The sequence below is a fragment of the Ornithodoros turicata genome, chromosome 5 (genome assembly GCF_037126465.1).
Source record: "Ornithodoros turicata isolate Travis chromosome 5, ASM3712646v1, whole genome shotgun sequence".
Lineage (NCBI taxonomy): Eukaryota > Metazoa > Arthropoda > Arachnida > Ixodida > Argasidae > Ornithodoros > Ornithodoros turicata.
The window spans coordinates 57,870,399-57,895,474 of NC_088205.1; the positions used below are offsets into that span (position 1 = coordinate 57,870,399).

The 25,076-nt window shown below is 47.2% G+C and overlaps 2 protein-coding genes across 2 annotated transcripts; one reads left to right on the forward strand and one right to left on the reverse strand.

Annotated features, from left to right (window-relative positions):
- Positions 1–9,182: 9,182 nt before the first annotated feature.
- LOC135395882 (uncharacterized protein K02A2.6-like) lies at positions 9,183–9,833 on the reverse strand. The gene has a single exon (XM_064626970.1). The coding sequence runs from the start codon at positions 9,831–9,833 to the stop codon at positions 9,183–9,185; it is 651 nt and encodes a 216-aa protein (XP_064483040.1).
- An 883-nt stretch (positions 9,834–10,716) lies between these two features.
- On the forward strand, positions 10,717–20,240 carry LOC135395883 (uncharacterized). Its single transcript, XM_064626971.1, has 19 exons — positions 10,717–11,585; positions 12,613–12,792; positions 12,980–13,078; positions 13,214–13,312; positions 13,360–13,388; positions 13,448–13,546; positions 13,682–13,780; positions 13,916–14,014; positions 14,150–14,248; positions 14,384–14,482; positions 14,618–14,716; positions 14,852–14,950; positions 15,086–15,184; positions 15,320–15,418; positions 15,554–15,652; positions 15,700–15,718; positions 15,788–15,886; positions 16,022–16,123; positions 16,969–20,240. Exons 1-19 carry the CDS (start codon positions 11,447–11,449, stop codon positions 19,125–19,127), a joined length of 3,915 nt encoding a protein of 1,304 aa, XP_064483041.1. The 5' UTR covers positions 10,717–11,446; the 3' UTR covers positions 19,128–20,240.
- The last annotated feature ends 4,836 nt before the right edge of the window (positions 20,241–25,076 follow it).

The following is a 25,076-nucleotide window of genomic DNA, read 5'->3' on the forward strand; positions in this document are numbered from 1 at the left end:
TTTTCTGACGCACAGCATCGCCCGACTAAGCCCTGTGCGTCTCTCAGAGCGGTATATAACATAATTTGGAAGTCTGAAAGAAGTAGGCACTCGGGCTTCACAAAGAGCGATGAGGGGAAACTGGTGACGACAAACGAAGTTTCGAAAGTCGCTTAACTTGTTTTGGAGCCCATTACAGTTCCACTGGAAAATGCAAGTCCTGGAATAGCTAGTGGCCATCGCTGTTATCCGAGGGGCACGCCTGTTGGTAACGACTCAGAAGGGGCTCCAGCGTGAGTAACGCTTGCACTTCTGGAAGCTCAGTAAAAGAAGGTAACGACTTGAGTATTGAACGTAGGGCAGCTAAGATAAGAAGCAAAATGGCCGTGATAATGTCACAGTTCTCCGAATTACTGTTTCCTTGTGTGTCTCTGTGGCTAGGACATCCACCATGTGGCACGGACTGTGGCAAATCCGGTTGAGCTCGAGCTGAAGACGATATTCCACGACCACTGTTGAGAACAGCTTTTTCCGGGGCAACCACTTCAGCAAAATACTTTTTTGGTGTGGGTCGCCGAGACTTTGGCGCTCTTTGCATAGTTTCTTAAAGCACAAGCTGACTGATTGAACCTATGCGTAGTGCAAGTCGAAGCGCGTATAGGGCTTCCTTTACTGCGGACCGCATTATTTTTAACATAGTTCATCACAATGAATCACTCCCCGGATGGCCATAATGTGATAAAACGGCTTATTCCATGCTTTAAGACTTTTGTTCCATTTATGCAAACTTGAAGGGCCACGGGAAGGTGCAGAGCTTTTATGGAAATGAGAACACAGGAACGGGACATGGTAACTTGGTAACTTTTTGGGATAGAAGGGGGGAATAACGTCTAATCAAATGCTTACACCAAAGCTGTAACCGGCACCTCCTTAACAAATGGAATTCAAATTGCATAATATCTGTACCTTGAAGATACCCTCTTCGAGATAATACTCACTACAAAATGACAAAGCAATTCTTCATCTACTCTTGAAAAAAGAAATAAAAAAATGAATATCTGTACAGCAGCGACTAGAACATGGGGCGCAAAATATTAAAAAATAAAATTCCCCAAAAGTTTAAAAGCCACGACAGATCACGATCACATGCAGATCAGGTCTTAAATCTATAATAGTACACAAAAAATACATAAAGCACGTCCTTCTCTATGTAAACCAAATTCCTTGACAACACTACTTTTGATGCCAAGCCGCCCTCTTCCCTTTGTTTTATTACGATATTTCGACATCGTGACAGCCATTCCCGGGACCAATTTTTCCCGGAACTGACGTTGCAGTGATCCCCCGCTTTGCACCGAAACGTCCGTGCACCGAAATGTCCGTGCACCGAAATGTGCGCACCGAAATGTCCTGCACCGAAATGTCCTAGACCCCAGCCCAAGGCGTGTTGATAACAGCGCACTGCCCTGTTGGGTACCCAAACTTGCAGCCAACGATGGTGGAATGATTATTTTATTTTATTTTATTTTGAGTCATTATCGGCTCACCTATTTAGTGAAGGCCTATGAACACATGTTAAGTGGTTTGGTGTTAAAATGATGAGAGCTACAGTGTGTAGCGAATGATGTTCACATTTACCCGTTCTGCTCTATAATATTCTTGCAAAACATATGGGTGCAAGGAAATAAAAGGAAAACGTAGTGAATTCACCCCTGTATAATGATCGCTGCGTAGAAGCACGGCACCGTTTTCTTCGTGGATGTATAGCGAACATGCATTCCTTTCTTTTCTTTTTTTTGGTTCGCGCCGGCCGAGTGACGATATCCTATTACATCCGGAACGAAGACCTATTGTTTTGCGTTCGCATACATGCGTGTGCCTTCTTTTGACGATGGTAGGATAATTATTGACCTGAGGAATAATATGGATTTATGCGGTTCTGAAAATAGACTTTGTGTTTGTGAGTGTGAAAATGTGAGTGTGTGTGTCTGTGTGTGTGCGCGCGCGCTCGGACCCCACATGACAAGTAAGTGCTATCTGTTTGCCTTTTCGTGTGACACGAGTGATACATTTACGTACTATTGCGTGAAATAGTGGTTTAAAAATAAGGGTAGACGCGTTTGCATTGCTATCTGTAGGATAGGACGAGCGTTTTTAATGGAATTGCCTCGCGAACCTGGTGAAGTCTTTGTTTTGGGCAGGGTATTTTATGAGTGCCCGACGCCGGTCCTGTTGTTGTTGTTTGTATGTATCTGTCACGTTCGTAGCGCTGTTCAAGCTTTGTTTCCTTTGCAGAAATTCAGACTTTATGGTATTAAGCTGTCCGAGTAGAAGTGACTTTCCCTGCTCGCTTAAGATAAATTGAGTGTCCTTTTTCTGTGCTTTCTTCACGCAGGGACAATGCAATTGAGTATTTAGCATTATGCAATAATTATCTGATAGCAGAAATGGGTGTCTTTGTCACAGTTTATTAGCGTGTGCCTCATTATTTTATTTTTTTCTCTTATAGCTATGCGAGCAAAAGTGCGTGTAATTTTTCGTGCTCTTCTATTATTTTCTCTACTTTTACGCAGAGGAAAGCCTCCTGGTAAAAGCTGAATAGGCTATCAGTGGAAGTGAGGTTGTTTGTTTGATTTTGTTGGGTGTACGATATCTTGATGAAGTAACCATTGCTTAATTTTGCAGTCATGGGTTTTTGAGCGGTGTCCGGTGACTCTGCTATTATTCCTGAGGTCTTAGCCTTTTCCCTTCTCGCTTAAAGGAATTTGTGTGCCCTTGTCCTGTGCTTTCTTTACGAAGGGACAATGCGGCTGTGTATGTAGCATTATGCAAGAATTATCTGATACCAGACATGAGTTTCAGTTTTTGAAGTCAATCACCAAGTGCGTGCAATTTCTGCCGCTCTTTCCTCAAATCACTGCTTTTGCGCAGAAGAAAGTCGCATGGTAAAGCTGAATTCATGAGAAGTGGGTTTCTCTGCTTGTTTGTTAGATGTTGTTAGGAGCTCGGTATGTTGACGAAGTAAGCTGTTATAGGTATTCGCGCAGAAATGCTGGTATGTGAGCGCAGGATAGGAATTCCTGAAGCACGGCACCCTCAGTGTAAATCAATTATTTTGGATGTGAGTCTGCTTTACTGCATGACAAGGCTGAAATGGGAAGAGAGAAAAAATTGGAGCGCTTCATTAATAGCGATCCAAGTAATAGGGCAATTATAGTTCCCATAGAAAGTAGAATTTTAATAGGCTCCTAAACCTTTCACCCTTTCAACTAACCTTTCACTTAGGCACCTTTCACCCGAAAAGTGTGTCGAGCTCCCTTTCACGCGTAAAGCTATGGCCAATTTCCCACTTTGGCTTGGCTCAAAGAAGCTAGAACCAGTACGCTTTCACCGCTTCCTTGGCGTGGTAATCGACTCGGACTTGCGCTGGGCTCGGCACATTAAACACATTGAAACTAAAGTGCAGCGATGGCTCCCCGCAATCCAACATCTTTCTGGCCCAGGATGGGGCTGTGATCAGCGTTCCCTGCTCGCGGCTCACGCGGCATTGGTGAGGGCAACTGTGCTTTACAGCCTTCCTATTCTGCACAGGATATCAACAACTTCATTAAATACGCTTCGGTCCCTGTTTGCTCGAAGCCTTCGTCGATGCCTCGGAGTTCCCAGAATGGCTGAAACACGACAAGTACTGGCTGAAGCTGGTGAGCTCCCGCTTGAAGTTCTCCGTGAACGGGAAACGGCTCGGCACTACCTCCGTTTGCGTGCTCACATTCCCCGCCACCCGCTACTCAGGAAAATTCGATACCGCCCTGGAAGCGACTTCTATCGAGTAGCGCAGAGGACACGCCAGACTCTCACTGGCTTCATAACTAAGGACACTATACCGCCGGAAGCCCCCTGGTCTCTCCCGGTACCGCCCACGTTTGTACGCCTCCCAAACCTTCTGCAAAGAAGAGATCAGGTCCCCCCTCAAGTCCTCCGAGCCCATTTTCATGCTCTGGTAGACGAGAAGTTTTCTACGTTTACGGCAGCATATACTGATGGCGCATCCCGAAACAACAAGTCCGCCTCAGCCTTCGTCATTCCATCCGAAGGCGTCGTGCACGGAAGACGCCTTTCACATCCAACCTCCTCCACAGCTGCGGAACTCTATGCCATCCTTTTCTTTCTACAACACATCGCTGATTTTCCACCCCGGGAATGGGCAGTCTTTACAGACTCCAAATCTGCACTTCAAGCAATTGAAACTTCCGGCATACGAGGCCCATCCGCACCCCTAGTCACCGACGTGTTAATGGCTTACCACACTATCTACGCCGCAGGCCACAGGCTAGTTCTCCAGTGGGTTCCAGCCCATTGTGGTGTCGTGGGGAACGAGCAGGCCGACAGCGCCGCAGAAGCAGCACTCTCGTCTCGGAACCGGACCCGTATTGTTCTGCTCAGAGGAGACCGCCGTTCAATTCTGCGACGTCTAGTGACACCCCTGGCTTCCCGCCAACGGACAACCGACATTCTTCCCCCCTCTATGTTGAACAGAGTTGATCCCATGCTCGCTTTCCGCATGCCACGAAACACATCTCGTCAGGATGCTGCATTAATCCACCGCATGCGCCTCGATGTGGCCTTTACAGCTCAGTGGCGTTACCGCTTGAGACAAATTGATTCTCCCACCTGTTGCCACTGTGGTGCTCTTGAGGATCTGGAGCACATTCTTCTTCATTGCCCTCACTACGAACCTTCCCGAATGACACTCTCCGAGTCTCTTCGTCAGCTGGACTCTCGCCCTTTCTCCCTACCGAAATTGCTTGGTCCCTGGCCCAATCCAGCCCAGCAACGCTCTGCGCTCAAAGCTCTTCTGACATTTCTGGACACCATCGGACTTCGATCGTTATTGTAAAGGGGCTCGTTATTTTATTCCCCCCATTCCACCAAGCACTGGGGTAGAGTATCGCCTGTTGCGATGAAACTCCCCACTCTCCAAGGCCGAAAATAAAGTTTTTGTTGTTGTTAAAATTGTAGTTTTGTAGTAGTTTTTGTAAACTGCAATGCAAGATAGAAAATCATTAATATGGTGGGAAGCCTCAGACAACGAGTATAGGAGCATAGAAAGGGTCATGTATTACATAAGCCTGGTGATGATGTTGAGTGGTCTCACTTATTATTTTAAAAGGGCAGTGGTAGTTTACTGGTATTGTGATTCTAATGACCATGATGAGCCTTTGGGGTGAAAATCGCTAATATGCACGGTGCTTCTTTTGTTGAATTTTATTGTAAAAGTGAACGTCATTAAGAGTCGGACAAAGGAAATAACCTTGTCATTCAATAAATAATAGGAGTCTTTGCCGCTGTCTTCTTCAGACAGGATGTGATGACAGTCTGTAGCAATGCATTATCCGTTACTGGAAAAAAGTGTAGCAATAGAAAAATGGTATGTATTGTCCTGGACGGATTTATGATGAGCACTGTTTTTGAATAAGAGGAGTGCGTGTTCCTACAAATAGTTTGATGCTGGTTTTCTTCTTTGTTAAAGTGTTTCTCTTTCCTTTTTCCCCCTTGTTGTCTGACAAACATGCGCTGACATGTCCTGACCTGTTCTGTCATGTTTTCCTTCTACATGTAGTTTTTTTTCCTTTTTGACAAAGAAAATTCTTGTCTTGACGATAGTGCTGCCCTGAATGGGAGTAGTGCTATTCTTAATAATTTTGCGATTCATTTAGTTCAGAGAGTAACCGCAAGGGGGACAGGTGCATGGCTTTATCCAGTCGAGGAACAAAGCGTCATTATTTAGTTATCTCCCTGGCTCTCAGATGGGACGAACATGTCTCGATTAGCTCGTTGTATGTAGCCATTGGTGGAGTTACGTGTTAGGATATTTTGTTTTTCCTGTATTCGTAAGTCTAATTTAGTAAGACTTTGGGAATTAAATGCTTAATTCCTACAATCAGCTTTCATGCATGGTGTTTTTCTGCAATAGTTTCCTATGCAATCGTTATAGTAGAATAAAGGAAATAATCTTGGGATAGTGATTCAATAAATAACAGGTCCCCTGTCTAGAGCGTACGCGTCCTTGAGCCACGCAGCTGCGTGATGACGTAATACTGCGACACTATTGTTTCAGGTGGACCTTGTCCAGAGGAGCATTAGTGGAAAAAAAACAGTGTAGCTCTGAGATAATAGGCTGACGTCACGACCAATGAGCATGGCCTGCAGGGGGCGCAAGGATTCACTTCTCTCTTGGACACTGACGGGTGTGGACGCATTAATTCTGTTCCTAGCAATTGTGTTGGCCGTTAGTGAAACAGCGTAGCTTCGGTGGCGTTCCGTCTGCCTCTGATAGGGTGCGGATGTGTGGTTCGTCACTGGTGAATGGTGTGTGACGATTGTGGTGGATTTTGTGACGAACGGATTTACAATGAGGGAATGTAGTGAACGTGAAAAATGATGGTGAGTGTCTTTTTCACTCTGTTCAACTGTTTTTCTGTGTTTGCTTTCCTCTGTTGCCTGGCAGTCGTGCGATTTGTTCTGGTGTAATAGCGCTCCTGACATGCCCTTACATGCATGCTTTCCTCTGTTGACGCTTTGTTTTCTTTTTTTTCTTTTATGGACACGAAAGTTTCATGTTGATTGTTCTTGTCTTGACGATGACGCTAGTGATGCTGCACCCTTGATTTAAATAGGAATAATGCCAGAACGATTCTTAATAATTTTGTGATTAAATTAGTTCAGAAAGTAACCGCAAGAGGGACAGGTGCATGACTTTATCGAGGAGAAAAAGCATTACGACTCAGTTCCGTGCCTGACTGTCGGATGGAGTAGACGCATCGTTCTGCGCTCCTTGTTACCCGCACTCTGTGTTGATTTGTTGAGTTCCTAGTCCTGTTATTAGCCATTGATGTAGTTACGTGTTAGGATATTTTGTTCTTTTGCAAGTCTCATTTAGTAAGACTTTGGAATTCGTACGATCAGTTTTCATGCATGGTGCTCTTCTGCAATAGTTTCCTATGCAATCGTTATAGAAGAATAGGGAAATAATCTTTAATTAGGGGAATAGGGAAAATCGTTAGAAAGGAAATAATCTAGGGATAGTGATTCAATAAATAACAGGTCCCCTGTCTAGAGCGTACGCGTCCTTGAGCCACGCAGCTGCATGATGACATAATACCGCGACACTATTGTTTCAGATGGACCTTGTCCAGTTGTGTCGACCGTGTGAACAAAAATAAAGTAGTGTTGCCTTCGGACAATGAGATGACGTCACGACCAATGAGCAACGCAAGAAGAGGGTGCAGGAATGCACTTCTCTCTTAGCCTCTCGCAGGTACGGTCGTGTTACTTTTCACTGGTGGTCGTCGCAGAGGGCGCTAAGAGCGCGCGCGCATACGTAGCGGCCGCGGTGTGGCGCCCCAGTCACTTGCTCGCTGGGTCTCATGGAGTGGAGACGTGTCCTCAGTCGCTCCGCAGTCCCCGCACGGCTCACTTTGTGCCTGGCTGTCGGATGGAGCAGTCGCATCGGTCTGCGCTCCTGTTGTGGTGGGTTGATTTGTTGTGTAACCAATTCTTTCGCACGTGATAACTTTGTCCCTGCTTTGTTTGCGATTTTCATGCCCGTGCTTGTCGGGCGCTGGTTGCTGTTTTCCGGGCATCCCCGCCATTTTCTATCTTCTTCTGCCTTGGGAATGAGAGTATCGCTGGTGTGATTCTTAATAATTTTGCCATGAAATTAGTTGAGAAAGCAAGCGCTAGGGGGTGCTGATGCGGGACTTTGTAGAGGAGAAAAAAGCATTACGAGTCAGTTCTCTGCCTGGCTATCGGATGGAGCAGTCACAATGTTCTGCGCTCCCCGTGACTGCTGTTGTGGTGGGCTGCTTTGCTTCTGTGTCTGATTCTTTTTGTTGTTAGCTATTGATGGTTAACATATTTACTCTTGCTTTGACAGCCTTCGTATTATGAGTGTTTTTCTCCTTGCATGCCCAGAGCTGTCCTAACCTGCCCAGACATGCCATGATGACGTCACAGCTGACGTCACAGGATGTCCGGAACTGGTGGCCACAGCTGTGATGCTTTGCAGCCTGCCTCTGTGCTCCGTTGCCCAGCGATGGTCAGCGGCCGTTCGGGACCGCTTTCTTCAAGATGGCCGACATCGGTCTTGAACTAAACTCCTTCTCTCCATTCTATTTCTATCTGTTTATTTTATTTTCTACCTATTTTTTATTTTTTATCAGCTCACCTAGCCCACAACTCACACAGTGGTCTGGACACGTCTTAGATGCTCCCCAATTAGTGTAATGACTCACTGAATGATCCTAATTACTGTGGGGGTCCCAAATTGCTCTAATTGCTCATTAATGGCGTCCAGGCCACTGTGTGAGTTGTGGGCCAGTTGAGCTGATCATATACTACTCTGGGGGCTCAATTCGGTACCTCTTGAACTGAAGGGATAACCTTCAGGTCCCAAAGAAAACTGACCACCACGCAACACAGCATGAACGACTTGACTCAGTAAGGGGTCCCTCCTTGTTTCCCGAGCCACAACGGCAGGTGATACAAGGTCTGGGTAAGCCTCATCCAGCATAAGCACTTCTGCGGGACTCGAGGATTCCACTTGGCATGCAGGAAGCGGTAGCCTACTCAAGGCATCAGCGTGCTGAAGATTCTTTCCGCGAGTGTACAACAGCTCATACCGATACGTGGACAACTTGAGGGCCCACCTGACCAACCGAGAAGCATGAATCGGAATGGGTTTCTGTGCACTTAGGAGTCCAAGGAGTGTTTTATGATCTGTTCGTGCTTGGAAAGAAATGCCCCACAAATACCGATGGAAATGTTCAACGCCGAACACTAAGGCCAGAGCCTCCTTGTCAAGTTGGCTGTAATTCTGCTCGGCAGAAGTCAAACGTCGGGAAGCAAACGCAATGGGGCGCTCATGACCATCAGCTTCTCGGTGAGCCAGAACGGCACCGACTCCATATGGGGTCGCATCACAACTCAAACACACAGGTTTGCTTGGGTCAAAATGGGCGAGCACTGGTACATCAGACATCAAATGCTTACTCCTGTTGAAAGCCTCTTCTTGTGCTTGCCCCCACTCCCACTTCTTCCCGGCGATGAGTAGCAGATACAATAGACGAAGAACGGATGATAAATTAGGCAAGAATCTCCTATAGAAATTGATTAGTCCAAGGTAACTCTGGAGTTCCTTTACGTCACGAGGAGCTGGTTGCTTGAGTGATGGCAGCCACTTTGTCCTTGTCCGGGGAAAGACCCTCCTTACTGATGATGTGTCCCAAGTAGTTGACATGCGACACAAAGAACTGGCACTTTTCGCGCTTCAATTTGAGTCCGACACGATGAAGGCGGTCCAAGTTACGCATGTGTTCAGCATCATCACGTCCGGTGACCAATATGTCATCAAAATATACAGCAACGTGCGAAAGACCACGGAACAAGTTCTCCATCTCGCGCTGGAATATAGCAGGTGCTGACGACACGCCGAAAGGTAAACGGGTGTACTGAACCAGTCCTATATGCGTTGAGATGGTCACATACTTTCTAGATTCTTGGTCGAGGACGACTTGTTGGTACGCATCTTTTAAGTCTAGTTTGGTGAATTTTTCGCCACCTGAAAGCGTGGCCCATAGATCATCTATGCGGGGAATAGGGTTCTTCCCGATCGTGGCAACAGGGTTCACAGTGACTTTGAAGTCCCCACACACTCGGACTCGCCCGTCCTTCTTGGGCACTGGAACAATCGGCGCTGCCCACTCGGAAGTCTTTACAGGCACGAGAACACCTTCCCTTTGCAATCGTTGCAACTCCTGAGTCACTCCCCAAGCAGCACAAAATATTGGACCCATATTGGCTGGTCATTGGCGATACGGGTCCAATATGGGACCCGTTTCGCCAAGATTTTCCCCATATTGGCTGAAAATGGGCAATATGGGCCCCATATTGCCCACTTTGAGCCAATATTGGGAAAATCTTGGGAATATGGGCCCCATATTGCACGCGTACACCCCATATTGACTGAACAGGGTACGTAGCCGTGTTGCACAAATGCCCAAGCAGCACGGCAAGATTGAACGTTGAAGCGTGTGAAATACCCTATTCACTACATCGTTACATTCAACAACTTCCCGCAGATGATACACATTGTTCGAAACAGTCAACGTACTTGGCATTCCCAACGTAAAGTTCGCTAGAGTTCGACACCTCAACATTCCACGTCTTGAAAGTCGCCGCCATCTTCCTTCGCGATGTCAATGCCAATCGGTCGAGCCGACTGTGAGAAAGCGAGTTGTTTGAGCGTAATCACGCGTCCTACAACTAATGCGCATGCGCGACAGCCCGAACGGACGTTTCATAGGGCTAAAATGTCGCTGGGTGCTGTAATGGTAACGAAATTGCGGCAGGTCAAGTAAAAAACACAATGTTTGATAAGAAGGGATGGCTATTCTGTAAAGTTAGGTGATTTCAAGTTGCTGCAAGTAGTGTAAATTGCTCTGGCGTGTGTCCGTCACCGCCACGAAAGTGTTTCGCTGCTTTGTATTCTCGGAGCGGGTGTGGAATCTGTTAGTCCACAGAATATTGCGATCCCAATGAAGGCTTCTGAGGGATCTTAGGCATTGGCAGTTCTTTGGGACTGCTTGTGATCTTCAGCGCGGGCGTAGCACCTGTTCTTCGTTTTTTTTGTGTGTTTGGGCAATGCCGTGTTTCTTTCCTTTCTTTCGTTTTTTTTTTTTTTTTTTTTTTTTTTGCAGTGATGTGAACGTGGATCAATTAGATCCGCAGAAATAAAAAAGCAAAAATCATACAAAAGTAGTGAATATTATACAGCATAATGCTTTATTATTACACGGGCTCCTCGTAGGTGTTATCACAGAAATATTGGCAATATTGGCGCAAAATGGGCTTGCCAATATGGGCAGCCCATATTGGTCCAATATGGAGCCTGGTTGCACTCCCCATATTGGTCCAATATTGGCAGCCCATATTGGGCCAATATTGGCAATCTTGGCAGCCCATATGGGTCCAATATTGGACCAATATTGGCGTGCTGCTTGGGTCCCTTCTTTAACGCGAAGGGAAGCGGTCGTGGCTTGAGGAACTTGGACAGTGATTCACGGGAAACACGAATGGATACTTCTGGCAGGGGTATGAAACTCGCGAGTTCCTTTGCGGACTAAAGTGAGGCGCTGCGAGCTTAACGCGTCATCAAACGTCATGAAACGTCATAATTTTTACGTCGGAGCTCGAGTTCTCTACCAAGAGCATCCCATTGGCTCCTGCGGCCACACCCCCGGTATGAGAACTGTGATTGGTCGTTTTGAATTTGCGCAGTTTGAGGTTCGAGTTTGAGCGTCGCACCGCGCAAGCTGGCGACTCTGCGTCGCCGTCGCTTTGGGTGGTTTATGATGTCTGTCAAGGCTGTCAATTACTATATTTCCGGGTTTGACACTGGTTTAAAAGCATGGATCGTACCGTGCCCGAGACTTCCGAAAGTTGTGACTACCAAAGATGCGCGGGTGGGTCATCTGCTCCGCTTCTTGGTGTCGAAACAGCTCAAAAGGGACCGACATCTCGTTCTTCCGATTTCCACTTGATGACAGGTAAGTCATTTGTCATTAATTGCTGCTGTAATGCTCTCCGTACCTGATAACGCATTTCGATTCGTGCGTATGCACTAAAAAACTTTCGTTTTTGAAGTCAATATACATGAGAAAGTCATCGTCAATCCGAGTAGGCTGTCAATAGCTGCTTCAACCGCTTTTCTTTTCAGTATCCTTTAAATTTTCTAGTGTAGTTAACGGTGTGCAGACTATGCTATTATTGACACTTTGCGGCTCTAGATACCAGTGATATATGTAATTATGTATGAACCATATGAACCTTCTGTGGCGTGCTGCAGCTAAAACAATCCTGTCCGATTATACATCGCCTCGTCTATGGCAATGACAACTAAAATGTTTTTGATTCTGATGCTAGCAAAGTAAAAATTAATGAAGATTAACCTTAGCCCGCCTGCTCCTTGTTTTCGCAACCCTTGTTTCTGATTTGGCAACATTATAAACACATTTACTTCTACTTTACTTGCTGATGTGCATGCGTGCAAGCAGGGTTCTTAAAGCCTCTTCTTGGAAGTGCTACTCACGTGAAACTGTCTTCAAAAGTAAATTATACCTACGGAACATACTACGAGATTGCTTCCAAGAGAGTTTTACTAGTACTTTTGTTCATCATCCTCAGGAGCAAAATAAATGTGGAAGTACATCTTGTCTATTCGATAAGTAAAATATGCAAATACTAAGGAGAGATTGAATCAGTCACCTGACAAATTCTGCATGAGTCAACCATGATGTACATTAAAATCATTCATATTGTGCATGTTGCCCAAGGAAACTAGGCGACTGAAATTACATCACATGAAATATATGCGTTGTGCTCCAATTTGTTCAGTTACCAATAGGGGGAACAGTTCCTAATACAAGTGTGTGTAAAAGAGAATATGATATTTCATGCATATGATTCACAGAAAGTTCAGACAAAGATATCCTGAGGTCCCTTAAACATGTTACACATATCTCATTCTGAAAGGCAGACCTAACCATTTGTGATCCTTACACTTTAGAGCATCAGCATGGATCACTTATGCAGAGAGGCCAGAATACCTGAACCTTCCACCTCAGCAGCTGCACAACAAGCGCCTGTGCTCTCAACACTTCGAAATGGCACATTTCACAAACAGGCAGAGGACGCGGCTCAGGCGATCTGCGTGCCCCACAGTCCAAAGGCCACGCAGTAGAGCACTAGATGCAGGTACCGCATAAAGTATTGTACTTCTACAGGTGCTCCCATGATATGATATCCCATTCCAAGGGCTATCTCATTACAAATGATTTATACTTTGTGAAAGCATTTCATGCTTTCATCATGGGAACCACACAATATAACAGTCAAACCTGTGATCTTTCCTTCTGCCTCATGTCCACGTTTTCTCCCACAGAGTCCCATCCAATGCCTGCAAGCCCTACAACACCTGCCCCACGGAGTCCGACGCCCTCTGGCTCCTCCGTGGGTGCTCTTCTTGGTGGCCCCTCGAGAGGTAAGTGTCTAATGTGTTTCACGCCCCTGTCACGGCTATACTAACAGTGCTCCTTCTTTGGTTACGGTCCGGTCGTGTAATGTTCACTTTGGAAAGGCATGTTTGTGACCCTCTTTTCCACGTTTTCTCCCACAGAGTCCCATCCATGGCCTGCAAGCCCTACAACACCTGCCCCACGGAGTCCGACGCCCTCTGGCTCCTCCGTGGGTGCTCTTCTTGGTGGCCCCTCGAGAGGTAAGTGTCTAATGTGTTTCACGCCCCTGTCACGGCTATACTAACAGTGCTCCTTCTTTGGTTACGGTCCGGTCGTGTAATGTTCACTTTGGAAAGGCATGTTTGTGACCCTCTTTTCCACGTTTTCTCCCACAGAGTCCCATCCATGGCCTGCAAGCCCTACAACACCTGCCCCACGGAGTCCGACGCCCTCTGGCTCCTCCGTGGGTGCTCTTCTTGGTGGCCCCTCGAGAGGTAAGTGTCTAATGTGTTTCACGCCCCTGTCACGGCTATACTAACAGTGCTCCTTCTTTGGTTACGGTCCGGTCGTGTAATGTTCACTTTGGAAAGGCATGTTTGTGACCCTCTTTTCCACGTTTTCTCCCACAGAGTCCCATCCATGGCCTGCAAGCCCTACAACACCTGCCCCACGGAGTCCGACGCCCTCTGGCTCCTCCGTGGGTGCTCTTCTTGGTGGCCCCTCGAGAGGTAAGTGTCTAATGTGTTTCACGCCCCTGTCACGGCTATACTAACAGTGCTCCTTCTTTGGTTACGGTCCGGTCGTGTAATGTTCACTTTGGAAAGGCATGTTTGTGACCCTCTTTTCCACGTTTTCTCCCACAGAGTCCCATCCATGGCCTGCAAGCCCTACAACACCTGCCCCACGGAGTCCGACGCCCTCTGGCTCCTCCGTGGGTGCTCTTCTTGGTGGCCCCTCGAGAGGTAAGTGTCTAATGTGTTTCACGCCCCTGTCACGGCTATACTAACAGTGCTCCTTCTTTGGTTACGGTCCGGTCGTGTAATGTTCACTTTGGAAAGGCATGTTTGTGACCCTCTTTTCCACGTTTTCTCCCACAGAGTCCCATCCATGGCCTGCAAGCCCTACAACACCTGCCCCACGGAGTCCGACGCCCTCTGGCTCCTCCGTGGGTGCTCTTCTTGGTGGCCCCTCGAGAGGTAAGTGTCTAATGTGTTTCACGCCCCTGTCACGGCTATACTAACAGTGCTCCTTCTTTGGTTACGGTCCGGTCGTGTAATGTTCACTTTGGAAAGGCATGTTTGTGACCCTCTTTTCCACGTTTTCTCCCACAGAGTCCCATCCATGGCCTGCAAGCCCTACAACACCTGCCCCACGGAGTCCGACGCCCTCTGGCTCCTCCGTGGGTGCTCTTCTTGGTGGCCCCTCGAGAGGTAAGTGTCTAATGTGTTTCACGCCCCTGTCACGGCTATACTAACAGTGCTCCTTCTTTGGTTACGGTCCGGTCGTGTAATGTTCACTTTGGAAAGGCATGTTTGTGACCCTCTTTTCCACGTTTTCTCCCACAGAGTCCCATCCATGGCCTGCAAGCCCTACAACACCCGCCCCACGGAGTCCGACGCCCTCTGGCTCCTCCGTGGGTGCTCTTCTTGGTGGCCCCTCGAGAGGTAAGTGTCTAATGTGTGTCACGCCCCTGTCACGGCTATACTAACAGTGCTCCTTCTTTGGTTACGGTCTGGTCGTGTAATGTTCACTTTGGAAAGGCATGTTTGTGACCCTCTTTTCCACGTTTTCTCCCACAGAGTCCCATCCATGGCCTGCAAGCCCTACAACACCTGCCCCACGGAGTCCGACGCCCTCTGGCTCCTCCGTGGGTGCTCTTCTTGGTGGCCCCTCGAGAGGTAAGTGTCTAATGTGTTTCACGCCCCTGTCACGGCTATACTAACAGTGCTCCTTCTTTGGTTACGGTCTGGTCGTGTAATGTTCACTTTGGAAAGGCATGTTTGTGACCCTCTTTTCCACGTTTTCTCCCACAGAGTCCCATCCATGGCCTGCAAGCCCTACAACACCCGCCCCACGGAGTCCGACGCCCTCTGGCTCCTCCGTGGGTGCTCTTCTTGGTGGCCCCTCGAGAGGTAAGTGTCTAATGTGTGTCACGCCCCTGTCACGGCTATACTAACAGTGCTCCTTCTTTGGTTACGGTCTGGTCGTGTAATGTTCACTTTGGAAAGGCATGTTTGTGACCCTCTTTTCCACGTTTTCTCCCACAGAGTCCCATCCATGGCCTGCAAGCCCTACAACACCTGCCCCACGGAGTCCGACGCCCTCTGGCTCCTCCGTGGGTGCTCTTCTTGGTGGCCCCTCGAGAGGTAAGTGTCTAATGTGTGTCACGCCCCTGTCACGGCTATACTAACAGTGCTCCTTCTTTGGTTACGGTCTGGTCGTGTAATGTTCACTTTGGAAAGGCATGTTTGTGACCCTCTTTTCCACGTTTTCTCCCACAGAGTCCCATCCATGGCCTGCAAGCCCTACAACACCTGCCCCACGGAGTCCGACGCCCTCTGGCTCCTCCGTGGGTGCTCTTCTTGGTGGCCCCTCGAGAGGTAAGTGTCTAATGTGTGTCACGCCCCTGTCACGGCTATACTAACAGTGCTCCTTCTTTGGTTACGGTCTGGTCGTGTAATGTTCACTTTGGAAAGGCATGTTTGTGACCCTCTTTTCCACGTTTTCTCCCACAGAGTCCCATCCATGGCCTGCAAGCCCTACAACACCTGCCCCACGGAGTCCGACGCCCTCTGGCTCCTCCGTGGGTGCTCTTCTTGGTGGCCCCTCGAGAGGTAAGTGTCTAATGTGTGTCACGCCCCTGTCACGGCTATACTAACAGTGCTCCTTCTTTGGTTACGGTCTGGTCGTGTAATGTTCACTTTGGAAAGGCATGTTTGTGACCCTCTTTTCCACGTTTTCTCCCACAGAGTCCCATCCATGGCCTGCAAGCCCTACAACACCCGCCCAACAACGTGCGACACCCTCGAGCTCCTCCGTGGGTGCCCTTATGCTTGCTGGCCCCTCAACGGGTGTGTTTCTCATACATTTATTTGACGGGTTACCCCTATGGCTACACTGAGAGTGCAACTTCACCATTGGATGGCCAGCAGATTACACGTGGGTTCATTCGCATAAATGTATCTGAGATGAGTCTTACATCGAAGTTCAGTGTCAATAAGTCCATGCTTATGGTACTATTAATGGGCATTTGCATTACTGAAATGATCAAAAGGCCGCTAATGTAGCTTTACACAGATAATAACATGTCAGTGGTGTGTTGCTGTGACATAAGTACCGGTTGCTAAGATTAAGCTTGAAGAAGGAGTGAGAATTTATATACCAAACTTCTGGCAAGGAAGTGTAAGTTGCCTATATTGGAAAGAAAAGCAGAGAGAGAGGAAAAAAAAACAGGATGTATAAACAGCGATGCGAGACCAAGTGGAACATGATATCACTGGCCTGGACAAACAAACGACTCTGCGTCAAGATGTGACCCTTCCATCCCCACTGATGCCCTCACCAGTGATGTGTGTTGTGAGGTCTCGCAATGCGGTTTTCCCACTCTCGTTCTCTTTCTTTCTCCCCACTAAGTATCTGACAACTGGAGGAAGGATATATATATATATATATATATATATATAATGAAGGGAAAAAATCCATTAAACAAACAAGTAAATGACACTAGACACTGGCACTCCATCACTCATGTATTTAATATTTAAGTGTGCTGTGGAGGTACGCATTTTCACTGAGTTATACACAAATGGTTCTTGGTTTGCTGGATACCCAATTGAAAAGTATGTTCTGATGGAAACGTACACTAAATTCATTATGGTACTTTTTCGTTTACTAAACCATGTAATTCCTATTTCAGAGTGTACACCTCCTCGGCCACACAAAGGTGGCAGACCTCCCAGTAAGCGCACGCCAAGGACTGTGGCAGAAATTGATCAACTGAGGCGGACAAGGGACAGCTTGCGGAGGAGTCTGTTCAGGGCACAGCGCCGGGCGTCCCAACAAGGTGGCAGTCTCTCTCGCACACAAATCATACGAGCAGCGTCACGATACCTTTCCAGGGAGGCCCTGGAGATATTCCGGACAATGCTGTACCTGCAGCCTTTACGTAAATTTGGCAGGAGATGGCCCCCACAGTACAGGAACTTTGCTCTGAAGTTGCATTTCGCAGGCCCAAAAGCGTACCGATTCCTCAGTAGGTACTTGCTGCTGCCAACTGAGCGATGCCTCAAGTACTGGCTTCAGGAAGTAGCCATGCAACCTGGAGTTGTGCCTCCTGTACTAGACTCACTGCAGACACGGCTCCAGGGCACACCACTGAAGGACCGAGCCTGTATCATAATGTTTGATGAGATGTCTATCAAACAACATCTGCAGTATGATAGAGGCTCGGACGTGGTTTATGGCTATGCTGACTCTGGGACCGAGAGATCGCCCGAGTTTGCACACTCAGCACTTGTGGCTGTGCTTGCTGGCATTTCCAAAAATTGGCTGCAGCCCCTCTCGTACATCCTGTCCAAAACAACAGCATCGGCTGAGACTTTGCAAACATTGCTTTTTGATTTAATTCGTAGACTCCATTTGGCAGAGATTTTTGTAAAGGCAGTTGTGTGTGACCAGGGCACCAGTAATTGTTCATTGGCCAGAGCACTGGAGGTTTCTCCATCAAAACCATTTTTTGTTGTTGATGAATCTAAAGTATATTTCATCTTTGATGCCCCCCACTTGATGAAGACCACAAGAAATCTTTTGCTTCGTCATGACCTCCAAATTGGGAATGATGAGCAGAGGGTTAAGTGGTCTTTCATCAAGGAGTTCTACGAGAACACTCATCCTGCAAGAGTAAGGCTGGCACCTAAGCTCACACGCGACCACCTTTACCCCACTGTATTTAAACGCATGAGAGTCAAGCTTGCCACGCAAGTGCTGAGTGACAGCGTGTCTACAGGAATCGCATGTCTAATTTTTATGGGAGCAATGTCCCCTGAAGCTGCTGCAACATCAAAGTTCCTCCAAGAAATTGACATGCTGTTCGACACCCTGAACAGCTCTTCAGTTGTACAGGGTGATGACAGAAAGATGCGGTATGCACTGTCAGCAACATCTGGCCACAAGGAGGTTTTGGAGGCTGCTGCAGTGCGAATCGCTGGGTGGAAGTTTGACTGTGATAGGCAGCCCCCAACAGTAAATGGATGGCAGGTCACAATTGGTGCTGTACTGGGCCTGTGGGATGACCTCAAGGCAAACTTCGACTTTGATTTTCTTCTAACTAGACGGCTAAACCAGGACCCCTTAGAGAATCTGTTTGGAGAGTTCCGGCAAATTCATGGGTGCAATGAAACACCGAATGCATTTCAGTTCGTTGCTGGGATGAAGCATGCTCTTGCTGGTAGACTGCTTAAGCTTCCTGGTAGAGGGAACTGTGAAGCAGACACCACAACCCTTCTCAACGAACTGAGACGCATTCCTGTGCATTCAATCAGCCCGTCTGCAGGCCCGTCTGAGAGTACTACCTTTGATTCAGAGGCAGACACTGGTTCGGAGCCTGTGCTGCAGCTTCCAGAAGAGCCTGCAAACCTCATTGAGATGAATGCACAGTATGAATTTGCTGGAAGCCTGGTTCAGTCTTTTCTGAGTGCTATGAAATGTCAAAATTGTCCAAATTTACTAAAGGCTGCAGAAGCAGAACTTGATCCAAGCACCATGTACTCCTACTTGAGGGAGCAAGATCCAGCAACTCCGACAAAGTGCATGCCCTCGAAAGCATTTTTTAATTTTTATTGCAATATAGAAAAGAAGTTCCAGTCATGTATAGGGCACATTGTTCACAGAAGAAATGTAATGGCACGCTTGCTGGCTGAGCTAGGGGACACTGTGCACGAGCCCTTCTGTAGCCCTCGTTGTGGTGCAAAATTTATGCGCATGTATTGCACTTCAAGGATTCAGCTGTACTTGCGATTGGAAAATCAAAAGTTCACTGAGGACCATGCAGAACGCAGGAAACGCAAGAAGTTATAAGACATGTTCATGGTTAAAAGAAGGCAGGATATCCATTATCAGGGTGCGTACTAAACTATAACCTTCAAATTCCCTGACTTTTCCACATTTTCACTGACTATTTCAAGTGCATTCCCTGACCAAAACAACTTGGCGCTTGCTGCTACATTTTGATACAGATCCCTCATAAAACAGATCATTTGTCGAGTGTGCCCTGCTTTCCTGCCTCTGAGCTTGTCGTATTGTCGTACTCACTGCAACATTGTTGCGGCGTGCCCGCTCAACCACTCCTCAACACTCGCGATTCACTGCACATTGTGACGGCACTTGTCTGAGATTTTCGCTGACTCCAACTGCCTTTTTGGCATATTCCCTGACAATCTCCTGGCTTTTCAAGTCACATCACAATTCCCTAATAATTCCCTGTTTTCCAAGTTCGTAGACACCCTGATAATTTTAGAGTGCTAAAACTGTTTTCTCCTTGTTCTGATGTGTCAGTCACACGGACCACATAAACGGCTTCAAGTGCAGGCCACTGCATCTGAGAAACTAGCAGCTACTTGCCCAGAAGAACATTTTGCTTAGCCATAATGTTAATTAATCTTTATTTCATAATTTGTGGATTTATGTTGCAACACTATGATCAAGAGCAGCGCTACAGTGGTTGGTCTGGGGATGAACATTGTGCACCCTTAAGGGTTCATAACTTGCGCTGAAATCTCAACACATGGCCATTGCATTTAACATCCTTGGCAGCAGAAAGCATGTTAAAGCAACTTATATGGTACCATGATTTTCTAACATTCTGAGTATCTTCGTGAGTCTGAGTATCTTCGTATTGCCCTCACTGCTCGAAAAAGATGTCACTGTTCTCAGTGCCCACTCAGTTCCCAAGCATCTTACATCAGGCCAGCCCCTAAATATCCGATTGAAGAACTAATACAAAGCAAGGGCCTTTTCATATTTACAAGGAGGTAGTCAGTGACTCCTGTCACAAGGCTTTAATTTACTCTCACTGGATTGCTGGATCTTCTTGTTTTGGTCGCAAATATTGCAGCTGCTTCCTTGCATATTGCACATGCTGTTATCATTGTACATATTATATACAAATGGTGAATATATGCTTCAGTTGCAGTGCTCTGGCTTTTCCCACGAATGGAAGTGGCAGCTGTGCACGTCTCTTGCATACTTAAATTGTACACGTGTAATCACAAATGTGCTACTAGATGAGCATCACTCTTAGCAGTAATTTCAACATTTTTACATGCCATGTTATTTAGTCTCCTGATATGTGTATGTGCCTCCAAACTTGCAATATACGTGCTCAGTGTTTTCATAATACAGTCAGCCTGTCAAGGGATTGTTTACTGTTCTTGTGTATTGTGCACTGCTGTGGTTATTCCCCCAATTACATCGGAACTACTGATGGTCTGCTTTCATATAGCTTGGTTGGTCATTTGCTTTGCTGTTGTTTTTATGCTACACAAAATGCTATCTGCTGTGTACATCTGCTCACACTATTGTAAAGGATTAATGCTTATGCCTCAAACTGCCACTAGCAGAGCACATTTCCGTTTCATCTTCATCGGCTGATTATTATCCAGTCATTTCAGAATTTGCTGTATGCTGGGCCCTGTTCATCCTATGCTGATGCAAGCACATGGCCAGTTTTAGTAAACCGAAACACGTTTACGATAACTGTTCCGAAAATGTGATAAGCCAATCGCCCTCTTTCTCTGAAGCGGTGACATCACATTGCTCAGCTTGGATTGACAACTTTCTTTATCGTATGTCGTTTTCGGAGAGTTCTTCCGAGATTCTAAAGCTTGCCACTGATACTTTAATTGACGAATTAGCATAGACAAAGACAAGGCAGAATCTGTACCCATTGTGTGTATATAGGGACGACGTCTCTGTCGTAAAATTGATTGCCTTTTTGTTGATCCATTTGAAAAGTTGCTGCAGCATGCGTATCCATCGTAGTCTCGTGAATATTGTGGAGATGCTGACAAACTGTGCATTTGCGACATGTCCCTACGCATTCTGTGGAATAAAATACTTTGTCTGGACAGAAACACCAAACACCTTCTTGTTTGTATCAATCGGTGTACGTTTTCACAAGGCGCATGGCGCATGCAAACCAAACTGCCAAAACAGCGGGGGAGAGAACAAAGGGGAAAGGGAAAAAGAACCCGTCGGCAGCGTCGCTTTACGTCACCGGTCACCCAGGGAGACAAAATAAAACAAAGCAAAAACCTACTCTACCGAGGCACAACGATTGGCCCGACGTCAGAGGTCACGTGAGTTTTTCCCGACAATAGAAATATACTACACGTTCATTCCCCTGCTTCTGGACCCTTGAACAGTCCCAAACCACCGCTGAAGACATCAGAAAATTCTCGAACAACAGTGTTCTCATCCAGCATGGAGCACTTATTCACTAGACGGTCAACAAGGTCAATACCCAACTGCTGCATCCAACTCCGGCCAAGAAGTGAAGGAGATCCTGCACCGGTGAGGTACAATGGTAAAACTGCTGTCTTGTTGCGAAATTGTACCGCAACATCTGTTTGACCCTGCACGTGTGTTAATTCCCCGGTGTAGCTTGGTAGGGACACCGTTGACGGATTAACAGGGTGCCCGGGTAACAGTTCCAGAAGGAGATCCTTAGCAACGACACTAACACTTGCCCCCGTGTCCACATCCATGGGGAGAGGTTTATCGCCGACGGTAACAGTAACCATGAACGGTCGTGGTGGTGATCATGAACTTGCCACATGTCGAATACTTCAGACGATGACACGTGGGTATCCTCGCAGTCATCAACAGCATGCACAGGCAATGTTCAAAAATTCCCTGGAGACTTACGGGGAACTTCCCCCGGCTGCTGAATCGCATGGCTGGAGCTCGACGCCTTGCGTCTTGAATACTTGTTTGCTGGAAGGCAGTGAAGGCCAGTGATTAACTACTAGTTAAGCTACCAGATTGTAGTTAAAAAGTAGTTACCAACTATTTGCAAAAATGTCGTGGCAACTACTAGTTAAACTACTATTTTAAGTAGTTAACTACAGTGGTTAGGTTACTGAAGGTGCCAACTACTTCCGATTTTGCCGCACGCTTTACGGCACGATTGTGCTAACGACCTTTACCTTGAGCTACTTGTTTGATGAGAACGGAGGAGCAGAGCAATTGTGTCGTGCATGTGTACTAAATCATCACTTTTAATGCCTAGGCACAGAGAGAATCCCGCCGCAAGCTTTGTATTTGACGATCGTAGCAATGGCTTGCGCCAAAGTTTACCATTGCTTGTGATTCGTATCTAGGTGTCCAAGAACACTATAAGGGATTGGTGTTGATGGACAACGTAGTGGTTTTATCTACTCCCCTGAAAAGTAGTTGAACTACATTGTTAAACTACTCCATCACGAAGTACTTAGTAGTTATAGTTAAACTACTGTAGAAGTAGTTAGTGGCCATCACTGCTGGAAGGTTCTTCCTGGAGTTACACACGCGAGCCAAATGACCGCGCTTACGACAATGGTTGCAGACGGTTGACACATGCTTGCATTGAGATGCGAAGTGTCTCTCTCCACAACAATAGCATTTGACAGTCCCTGAAGACAAAACATGATGAGTTGCGAACGATGAAGTGCTGGAACTAGATTGGCAGATTTTGCCAACATCCTTCTTAGCGGCCTCAATAGACACGGCAAACTGCACGGCCGCCTCAAACGTCAAGTCAGACTTTTCCAAAAGACGAGTCTGAACAGCTGAATCGTCAATCCCGCACACTATACGGTCTCGTAGCATGTTCGTCAGCCCACCCCCGAAGTCGCAATGCTCAGACAAACTCCTGAGTAACGCAATGTATAGCCACTGACAGACTCTCCTTTTCCGCGCATCCTGGTATTGAAACGGAACCGTTGAACCACAACTGACGGTTTAGGAGTATAATGGTTGCTCAAAATAGAAAGAACGTCTTCAAATGACGTGTCTTAGGGCGTTGCTGGCTTCACCAAGTCACGTAGAAGCAAGTAGGTCTTCGGACCACAAGAACTGAAGAATATGACCTTCTTTTTATCGGCGGCCACATTGTTTGCCTCGAAAAATGCTTCGAGACGCTCGATGTACGCAGGCCACTCCTCGCCTCCCCCTTCAAATGGTTCGATCCTACCATATGTGGGCATCTTCGTATTGTTGTTGAACGTCAACTTGGGAGCTTCAGACCACAACCGACCACTTGCCAACTTCGCAAAACGAATAACTTGTAACTTCAATGGGGTTGACGATCTCGTCGCCACTTGTCATGGCCGCATCGTGGTGAAGGCGGTAGAACGTCGAGGTGGCTCGAGCTACGCCCACCTCGTGGACACCAGAAAACAATGCGCTCTTGAGGCACCACGTAACGAAAGAAACAGTGACCCCCATTTATTAACGTATTTAGAACACGATTCTCCGCCAGGTGACGGGGTGGCGCTACCAGTTAGCACAATTATAACAGATACTTTGTGCAAGGGGCTTGGAACTCTTTCGACCGAATACAAGATACTGCTGAAGCCAGACGCAGTCCCCTTTTCGCTTAGTGTGACAAGACGTATACCCAGTACGTTTATGGACGTATACCCAGTCCGCTCCGTGAAGTGGTCAAGAAGGAATTGGCCAAGCTTGAAGGGGACGGTGTAATCCGTCGGGTCGACACACCCACGCCGTGGTATACGCAGGTTTGGTGGTGGTCCCAAAAGCCAATGGAGGCCACAGACTGTGTGTTGATCTCACTAAACTGCACCGTTCGGTTCTGCGAGGCGGCCATGATCTGCCGACTGTTGACCAGATGCTGGGACTTTGGGGAGGTGCGACAGTGTTTTCAAAATTGGATGCAACATCAGGTTTTTATCAAGTCAAGCTTGCAGAGGAATCCCAAGAACCCACAACTTTCATCACGCCATTTGGGCGCTACTGTTTTTGGCGTATGCCTTTTGGCATAACTTCAGCCCCATAGTTTTTTCAAAAGCAGATGTCCCGAATTCTGCTAGGATTGGATTGTACAGTCTGTATGATCGACGACATTTTGGTTTTTGGACGCAACGTGAAGGAACATGATGCTCGTTTGCAAAAAGTTTTGAGACGTCTATCACAAGCAGACATTACACTGAACAAAGAAAAATGCTGCTTCCATCGGTCAAAGGTTTACTTTCTCGGAGTACAAGTTTCAGCAGAGGGAATCTGCCCAGATCCAAGCAAGGTCAAGGCAGTGAAAGAGACACCAGCTCCGACAGACGCGGCAGGTGTAAGAAGACCGTTGGGTATGGTGAACCACTTGGGACGCTTTCTTCCACATCTGGCAGAGGTGACAGCACCCATCAAAGCCCTTCTTGGAAAAAACGCAGCCTGGACATGGTCCTATGAGCAGCAGTCGGCCTTCGAGAAATTAAAGGAGCTGATTACTTCGGATTGATGTATGGCCAAATATCATCCTGCTTACCCAACCACAGTCTCAGCTGACGCGAGCTCGTTTGGCTTGGGTGCAGTTCTCCTGCAGCAGCAACTTTCTGGGGAAATTCGTCCGGTAGCCTTTGCCTCAAGGGCCATGACGCTACTGAACAACGGTACAGTCAAGTCGAAAAAGAAGCACTGGCTGTAGTGCGGGCCATGCAACGGTTCAATGAGTATTTTAGGAGGACTGGGTTTTGACGTGACGTGGAAACGGATAACCTGCCGTTAGTGTCGCTTTTCACGAAGATGGATTTGGACGTGATGCCTCCACGCATCCAGAGACTGAGGTTGAAAGTCATGCGGTATCAATTCCAGATGAAGCACTTCCCTGGAAAGCTTCTCGCTACTGCAGATACCTTATCGCGTGTACCCATGCAGTCACAAAAAACTTCCCGTTCGTTGGACGTGGTGGAGCTGTTCACTATGGAAGGCCTCGGAAAGCGTAGCCCTGCAAACTGTAGACCTGTAAAGAGCCCA

Bases quoted from the DNA above. Each gene is read 5' to 3' on its own strand.
- LOC135395883 (XM_064626971.1), top strand. From the start codon at position 11,447: ATGGATCGTACCGTGCCCGAGACTTCCGAAAGTTGTGACTACCAAAGA. The intron at 14,483-14,617 runs GTAAGTGTCTAA...TTTCTCCCACAG, and splicing joins TCTTGGTGGCCCCTCGAGAG to AGTCCCATCCATGGCCTGCA. The intron at 15,185-15,319 runs GTAAGTGTCTAA...TTTCTCCCACAG, and splicing joins TCTTGGTGGCCCCTCGAGAG to AGTCCCATCCATGGCCTGCA.
- LOC135395882 (XM_064626970.1), bottom strand. From the start codon at position 9,833: ATGGGTCCAATATTTTGTGCTGCTTGGGGAGTGACTCAGGAGTTGCAA.